This window comes from Marmota flaviventris, chromosome 14, assembly GCF_047511675.1.
Source record: "Marmota flaviventris isolate mMarFla1 chromosome 14, mMarFla1.hap1, whole genome shotgun sequence".
In the NCBI taxonomy this organism is placed as follows: domain Eukaryota; kingdom Metazoa; phylum Chordata; class Mammalia; order Rodentia; family Sciuridae; genus Marmota; species Marmota flaviventris.
Window position 1 is genome coordinate 62,368,835 of NC_092511.1, and position 8,156 is coordinate 62,376,990.

General features: G+C 49.2%; 1 protein-coding gene across 2 annotated transcripts; it reads right to left on the reverse strand.

Moving 5' to 3' along the window:
- Positions 1–1,970: 1,970 nt before the first annotated feature.
- Positions 1,971–5,132, reverse strand: Pcgf1 (polycomb group ring finger 1). 2 transcript variants are annotated; one of them, XM_027943794.3, is made up of 9 exons: positions 5,000–5,132; positions 4,459–4,564; positions 4,167–4,319; positions 3,924–3,995; positions 3,733–3,838; positions 3,531–3,564; positions 3,348–3,434; positions 3,142–3,222; positions 1,971–2,210 (listed from the first exon to the last, which is right to left on the reverse strand). In XM_027943794.3, exons 1-9 carry the CDS (start codon positions 5,090–5,092, stop codon positions 2,175–2,177), a joined length of 768 nt encoding a protein of 255 aa, XP_027799595.1. In that variant the 5' UTR covers positions 5,093–5,132; the 3' UTR covers positions 1,971–2,174. The 2 variants fall into 2 exon arrangements, with proteins under 2 accessions (XP_027799595.1, XP_027799594.1); XM_027943793.2 differs by lacking the exon at positions 1,971–2,210 and adding an exon at positions 2,915–3,062 and having other exon boundaries at positions 5,000–5,131.
- Positions 5,133–8,156: the final 3,024 nt, after the last annotated feature.

Consider the following 8,156-nt stretch of genomic DNA (forward strand, 5'->3'; position numbering starts at 1 on the left):
GCTCTGCATGCACCCACCGCCATCCCAAGTGTGTGCGGCTACGAGAAAGGAGTGGCTGCACACTCAGACTCTCTTTCCCTCATTGTTCTAGGAAAGTTCTTTTCCTCACCCCCGCCCCCCTTAAATTCCTGGGGGAGACTGGCCAGTCCGGGAGAGGGACCCAAGTGTCCCTTCTGTGCGAAAGGGGGTTTCAATTCCTCTGGCTGAAAGTAAGCAGCGGAAATAGCTGCGAAAAAGGTAGGCAGGGGTAAGGGCGGGTTCGGCCCTGCAGGCAGGACTGACGGGTCCTTTTCGCAGCACTGAAAAGCCGAGGCGGCGCTGCGGCCGCATCTCTTTTGAACTTGAAAGATCGCTGCGCTCCAGTGCTTTCAGAGTCACGGAGCCCAAGAGAACAGTATAAGTGATTCGCCAACCCTGGCACCGATCGAGACCCAAGTGATCCCGGCGGCAGAGTGGGAAGGGGAAATGGATCCACAGGCCCCTGGGGCGAGCTACGCAAAGCCTGCATATTGTCAACATCAGGTACCGTGGGAGAAGCACCGCAGCTGCCGCCACTACTACGCTGACAGACAAAACCAAGGCTGCCGCGCGGAGCTGGGTTCAGCCTCTGCAAACGCTCCGTCCCAGGGACGGGTGTGAGAACGCCTTCAGCAGCTCCTTAGCCTCTAGGCCACGTGTCATTAAAGACCGCATCTTAGGCTTCATGCTTAGATCTTATCTTCGGTCCCACCTTTACACCCCCAAGCTCCAAACCCAACTGGAGGGCTATCGTTGGGCTAGTCAGACTGCTCCCCAACTCCCGCAGCTACCGGATGCAAAATGTCCCCTGGAGTGTTCTTTCTTTCCTATTCTCCGCCGCCCCTCCTCCTCCAAACCAGTCACCCTAGGAAATACCAGTTTGCTCATAAACTCTTTGGTAACAGCCTGGGTGCCTCGAGCTCCTGTGGCGACGGCAGAGTTTAAATGTGGAAGGAAGGGAAGCGGGGCGGGGCTGGGATATCATTAATCCCAAATCTCCAGATGTTTTTGAGGCTGGCTCAAAGGCATTAGAAGCTGACTCTGGATCGGGAAGAATTTGCTGGAGGTGAGCAGTGCACCGGAAGGTGTGTGTGTGTGTGTGGGGGGGGGCATTCCAGGCATGAGACCCAGAAACAGGGGAAGCTTTAGTAATCTTGGAGACCTGGGTCAGGATGGGATTGTACCCAGGTAGTTCTGCAGTGTTCCCTCTCAGGTACCTGTCCCCTGCCCCATGCACTAGGGCACTCTTTCTCAGCACCTTCAACCTTTCTATGCTTGCCTTCCCTTGATGGCACACTCTTCATCCACACCCAGTGTTAGAGGTTTCTAGAAAGCACAAGCAGATTATGGTAAGGGGAGGGGAGTTCTAGAAGTGACCTCAGATATTCCCCATCCAGAGTCAAGTCTCCAGTTTTCTTACCCAATTCAGACAGCCCTCTGTAACCACGGCCAGGCTTTCACCTGTGTCCTCTGCCATCTGGCCTTCACTCACCAAAGTGCAGTGTCTTTGGTTCTCAACAGGTATGCACAGCCACCCCCTTAAAGTCAGACTTAGTGGAGTCGGAAATAGGTCAGTGCCAGAGTGAGATTTAGGCTTTCCAATCTTTCCACTCTCCATCTCCTGACATTTATGCTTCTTGTTCCATCCCACTGTTCCAGACTCAGAAGCAGCCCCCTTTGCTTCCTTCAGGAAGTCTTTGCTTTGGCCTCTGTGCCTGTCCCAATTGCTATCCCATTTAGAGGCCCATAGAAAAAGAACATTGGCTGAGTTTATTGCCAGCGCCCAGAGTGCATGTCCAGGCTTATACAGACAAGGGACGTCTGCCCAAACACTCAGTGGAGCTTGGGCCTTGCTGCTTCTTTCTTGTTCTTGTTCTTCTTCTTCTTCTTTTTTTGGCAGGGGGCGGGTACTGGGGATTGAACTCCGAAGCACTCAACCACTGAGCCATATCCCCAGCCTTATGTTGTATTTTATTTAGAGACAGGGTCTCACCAAGTTGCATAGTGCCTTGCCATTGCTGAGGTTGGCTGTGAACTCGGGATCCTCCTGCCTCAGCCTCCTGACCTGCTGGGATCATGCCAAACTCCTCTTGTTCTTTGAAGTTGCCAGTGTTCTCTACATCAGCCAGCTTTCCTCAATTTTCCCCACCCTGGCTTCACTTAGCCACTTCCTTCTTCCCACCGCAGGAAACCTATAAGAATAAGCCAAGCTTCCAACTGTATCCCTGCCACCTCTACCCAATTTCTTTTGTTTTTGTTTGGTTGTTCTTTGCAGTACTGGGAATTGAGCCCAGGTGTATTCTACTACTGAGTCATTTCAGCTCTTATAAAATATTTTATTTTGGAAGAGGGTCTCACTAAATTGCCGAAGCTGACCTGGGATTTACAATCCTCCTGTCTCAGCCTCCCAAGTAGCTGGGATTACAGGCATGTGCCAACACACAGGTCTCAACTGTTTTTCAGATTCCTTCCTTCTTTCTCTTCCTATTACTCAGGTTATAGAACCAGAGTGCAATTCTTTGAATGTTTCTTTAACATATCACTCTTCTTCAGCAGACACTATTGAACCCTAGCCCTCCTCTCCCCATACTCAATTAGGACTCTCCCCATACTCAATTAGGACACCTCCACTCTGCATCACATGCTGCAGCATACAAGGACAGTGAGAGCTGCTCCCAGAAAGCACTCCATTCACCAAAAGGAGCTGGTATGGGTGGGTTTCAGTTGGCTCAGTTTCTAAGTTTCACTATAGGGCCTTATCCCCTTCTCCTTTGGCAAGACATTGAGGGCCCTTCACAGTAGAGGAGAGGCCCGTCTTTAGAGTAAAACTTATGAGGATTTTTGAGGGAAGCAGGACACAGGACAAAGCCTGAGTGTGTGGCAGGAAGAAGAAAGATGCTTTTTTAAAGCTTTTATTTCAAAAAATAAAGCCACAGTTAATTTCACATAAATATCTGGGAAGGGAAAGGGTAAGGGATGGGGTTGGGGCTTGGCCCCTACCTCCTCTTCTCTTTCACACTGTATTGTAAAAGCAAAGGGGATGGCTAAGGAAAGAAAGGGGGAAGAAGTAGTCAGTGGACAGTTTATTATATAAGGGCCCCAGCCCACCTTTGCCTGGCTTACCTTGCCGAACCAGCGGGAGAGCCATATCTGTTTCATTGTCATGTGATCGGGGAGAACTTCATTGTCAAAAAGGAGCTGTACCTAAGAGGCAAATGGAATTCTCCTCTTTGGTCTAGAACTACCCTGGTGTACCCTAGACTTTGTCCGTCCTTTCTTAACTCCTTCTCCTTCATAAAAGGAAATTAAACTACTGTGGGATTACTTACATGCTGTGGATTTAGCATCAAGCGGTGACAAAGGACCCTCCGGAGATGGCGTACCTCAGCTCTAACAGAACATCTGACATACTTATTCTAAGGACAGGGAGGGGAGGGGAAGACAAAGTGCTTAAGGAGGGGCCACAGGAAGTTGAATCTTCTTAGATGAACCCTCCCTTCAACCCCTCTCACCTGCAGAACACTTTTATTCTTGTCTTTGCCAGAACTGGGGGGAAAAAAACACAGGTTAGGGAGCCTCCATCTTTCCTTCCTTCCTATACCAGGAGCCACCCTGCATACTCTTAAAGTACACAGACACTCCCTTACTGCTTGGCCTCTCCACTCCCCTGCTCTGGGCACTATCATTTCACACAACTTCTGAACTGCTCCTCACCTCAGTCGCTCCAAGCATAGGCTTAGCTGCTCATCATAGCGATAGTAGTGGGCTTTGGAGTGGTCGAAGCTGCTGAAGGGGAGGCCAAGGTTGCTGAGGGCTGGCTCTGAGAAAAATAAGGTACTGAGGAGGTTCCATACCCTTCTTTTCTCTGGGGGCTTAGCTTTACCCTCCTGCTACCAGGGACATACCTTCCCCACTGGGCTGAGTGACCCTGTCCAAGCCTCGAGACTGGTAGAATTCCCGAATTCGTTTCTCTTCACCTAGGAGGGTGTGAAGTATGGGAGTAAACTGTTAGTCCTCCTTCTTTGTTCCTTTGGCTGTTGGCATTTTTAAAACCTACATAATTCCCATCAAAACCCTTGTCACCTCAAGCTGTCACCCAGCATTCATTAGATCTCAAGAAGCCTCTGAAAGTCAATTTGATTACTCACTGTCTTGCAAGCCAGGCACTAGCTTGTATACGATGTCCTGCATGACCCGGTCCAGTTTGAGGTTGAGCAGTGGCTGTGTCTCGTGAATCTTGATGTTGCACATGGGGCAGTACTTGCTGGTTTGTAGGTACTTCACGATACAACTTTTGCAGACTGCAGAAGAGAAAAGCAGACTTTCAAACTCCCTGGGAACCCAATACATGGGATGGGTGGGGCAGGAGGCACAGAAGCTCACGGTCTGCTTGGTGAGGGCTTGGGCCTGGAAGAATCAGGTAGGATTTAGGGCACTCACAAGTATGAAGACACTCTGTGATGGTGGTGGCATCCACGAAGTAGCCAGCGCACAGACAGCAAACGATATGCTCATTCAGGTCTTTGATCTTCACTCGGACCTCCTCCTGCGGACACACCCTCCGTCACCTATTATCCATTCCTCACCCCAGCCCACCCCACCTCGTGCGCCTTCCCAGCTTGGGGGTCGTGTCTTTCATCAGACTCCAGTCCAGCCCCACACCCTCCGCTGTCAGCAGAGGATTAAATTCCAGGGGCTTGCAATCCGCCTCCGCCCAGCAGAGGGCTCCGCGCACAGCAGGGGTCTCTTCACGTGGACTCGCCAGACCCTCCTTTCCCAGGGGAGACTACACGGGGTTGGCTGCACAATGCGCAGGCGTTCTAGCTCTGAGTTTGGCAACCCGATCGCAATCGCGCCTGCGCACCGGGAACCCTGTCTCTGCGCAAGCGCATTGGGCTTCTGGCCAGCCACCGCCCGTCCTCTAGCCCGCCCCAGTTCGCACCGCTAGCCGACCACAGCAGTAACCCTGCCGCCCCTGCACCTCGTTCCGTAGCGGGTCCATCTTGTACACTGACTGGAGCTGGTTCCGAAGCCTCATCGCGATCGCAATCTGGCCCCCCTGAGGAGACGCCATCTTAAAGGCTGATCCTGGCCTGCCACTTCCGGTGCCGCCTGCGGGGCGGGACTTGTCTCCAGGCAACGAGGGCCTAGGTCTTTTCGGATTCGCTCATTCTCTGCAAGGCCCCGCCCATGTCTCTTACTCCCCCGAGTGCTCACCTGAGCCCCACTGGCCCCTCCCCCTCCTCAATCCATAATTAGGGAGTGGGGGTGTGTGTGGTAAGGGTCCTATCACTTCCACCTCCTGTAGGAGCCATCAAAGTAGATCCTATCCGACCTCAGGACTAACTTTTGGAGCCTGCCAAAGACTGCCCCTTCCTACCCCAAAAGGCCTGGCGATCACGGCCAGCTACCGCTCAGGCACGTCAGTCTCCAGTGACTGTGACCCAGCTGAAGAAGGAAGGCTTGGGTCTTCTCCTGGGAAGGCCGCCTCGTAGGCTGACGCGTTGCGGAGCTTCACCCAGACAGCAGGCCTTCTTCCAGCTCCGCTGCCGGAGTTTCTAGGGGCTTTGCGGAGTCTCAGAGAGGGTGGGGTGGGGAGGGAGATCCCCCAGGGACTTGGTAGTGATCTTACTACCCCCCCCCCCCCATTTTCCCCCGGCTGCTGGGGATTGGGGGGGTAGCAAGCCCTGGTTAATGATGATGATTTAATCATCGGCGCCTGCGGAGGCCTGGGACAGACTAATGCAGAGCAGATGCCGAAGGAGGAGGGGAGGACGATAGGACACTGCGGCACGGAGACACGCTTAGGTAGCGAGCGCCTGCAGTAGCATAGGCCCAGCCCCACACTTGGGGAGGACTCTGGGGTCGTGAGGGCTTGTGCACCGCCATCCCTGGGTCCTTACAGCGAAATTTTAAAAGAATTAAGTTTACTATGACGTATCGACAACAAGTGCAACTGGAGATTCGAGAAGGGTGAGGTCCCAATAAGACCTCAAAAGGCTTTGTGGAAAAAGTGGGACTTTGTGCGAGCACAATTTAGACATGGAAGAAGGGGTAGAAGTGTGATGGAAATAGAAAAGAAAGGCAAAGTGGAGAGGAATATCGGAAAGGAGGTCAAGGTGTGGATTTGAGAGTGGTGACAGACACGGCAACGACTAAGAGTTGGGATTTTAGCCTTAGGACAACAGGGAGCTAGTACAAGTGGGAGCAGGTGAGGAGGGAGGTGTTCCCCCATGAATGCAACAAAATACCCATTTCTCTTCAAAATGAATTGTGGACAAGCAGCAAGGAGTTATGAAATTCCTGCTTTATTAACCAATTATTCATTATGGCCACTGTTTACTTTCCACTTCTTGGTGGTTGCAATGGCTTCTTTGCATTCTTTGTGTCCACCTTTGCACTTCTTTATCCTGTTCTTTACAGGGCAGCTCAGAAATATTCTGATGTCATGAATCAGAAAGGATACTAGGAAGGTTTTTGATGAACATGTTTTATTTTGATTGTGATGATAATTTCATGGGTATATAGATGTCAAGACATTAAATTGTACACTTCAAATATCTGCAGTTTGTCATTTATACCTCAAAAAGCTGTTAAAAATAAAATTGAAAAATCAAGTTATTTTTTTCTGTTTAAAAACTTTGGTAAGTAGTGGTAGAGGCCCTGGTTCATCTCCAAAACTTGTAAACAAACACCAGAAACAAACCTTATTATAGCTTCCCTTTTCAATCATAATAAAAGCCAAAGGTCTTATAAAGGTCTGCAAGGCCCTGCATAGTCTCTCCAGTCACAAAGAACCCTTCAGTATTTACTCCACAGTCACACCAGGGTATGCTGAGTTCCCAACTTGAAATTCTGGGTATCCAAATGGCTCCTTCCTTTACAATTTTCCCTCCATGAAGCTTCTGTGATCACTATCTATCCCCCTTCACTTCCTTGCTCTATTTTTCTTCTTAGCATTTATTAGCATTATTAGTGTTTATTATTATTTAATATGTTTTTCTTTTACATATTGCTAATACATACTTGGTTAATTTTTCATTTGCATTTCCCACTAGAATGAAAGCTTTCAGAGGCAAATCCACCACTATCCATTGTGTTCACAGCTTTATCTCCAATGCCAGGCACATAGTGGGTATTCAATAAAAAAATTTCTGGATGAACAAATAAGTAAGTCCAGGTGGCAGTGTTGGCAGCTTAGATTAGGGTTTTAGCAATGTAGATGGAAAGGGTTGTATCTGAAATTCTCCAAAGGAAAGTTAATAGAAGAAATTAGCCAGGGACTGGATTTGTGGGGCTTGGGCAAGAGGGTGAATGAGGAATTTGGGAGGTAGGCATGTCTTACAGTAGTTTCAGGAATGGCAAAGTGAGCTGGTCAGACAGAAAGGAGTGGTGGGGCTAAAGTATCATGTCCCAGAGTTGTCTCGGTAGATGTGAGAGTTGGGAATACTGGAATGGATGAAACCTGAGCAGATGTAGAAATAATGAAAGCTGAAGTTGCTGAGTATGGTGACACGCACTTTAATCTCAGATACTAAGGAAGCGAGGCAGGAGGATCCCCAGTTTGATGCCAACTTCCACAATTTAGTGAGACCCCCTCAAAATAAAAACATTTAAAAGGGGGACAGCAAAAATGGGGGCCTGGAGTTGTGGCTCAGTGGTAGAGCACTTGCCTAGCATGTGTGAGGCACTGGGTTTGATTCTCAACAGTGTGTGTGTGTATGAATAAAATAAAGGTCCATCAACATCAAAAACAAAATATAATAAAAGGGGGGGCAGCTGGGGATGTCGCTCAGTGTTGGAGCTCTTGCCTATTATGTTCATGGCCCTGGCTTCAATCCTCAGTATGAAAACAAAAAGGAAAAAGAAAGGAAGAAAGCTCAAGTCTGTGCTCTGAAGAATGTTTGTACACTTCAGTAGAAGGAGCAAAGTCAGTGAAGGAGAGATGTAAGCTGTGACAAAGTCCAAAATACAAAATAATAGAATATTACAGAAGCCAAAAGAAAGGACATTTCAAAAACCATCGATGATCAACAAAGTAAAACATGTTAGGGAAGGCCTGGAAAGATATGCCAGACACTAGAAAAGAAAGTGTCACTATAGGGAAGCCAGTTTGCACTGTGTTAATACAAGAATGA

Coding starts and splice junctions, on each gene's coding strand:
- Pcgf1 (XM_027943793.2), bottom strand. CDS start 5,092: ATGGCGTCTCCTCAGGGGGGCCAGATTGCGATCGCGATGAGGCTTCGG. Junction 4,320..4,458: donor CACAGAGTGTCTTCATACTT/GTGAGTGCCCTA, acceptor TCTCTTCTGCAG/TCTGCAAAAGTTGTATCGTG. Junction 3,435..3,530: donor AGAATAAAAGTGTTCTGCAG/GTGAGAGGGGTT, acceptor CCCTGTCCTTAG/AATAAGTATGTCAGATGTTC.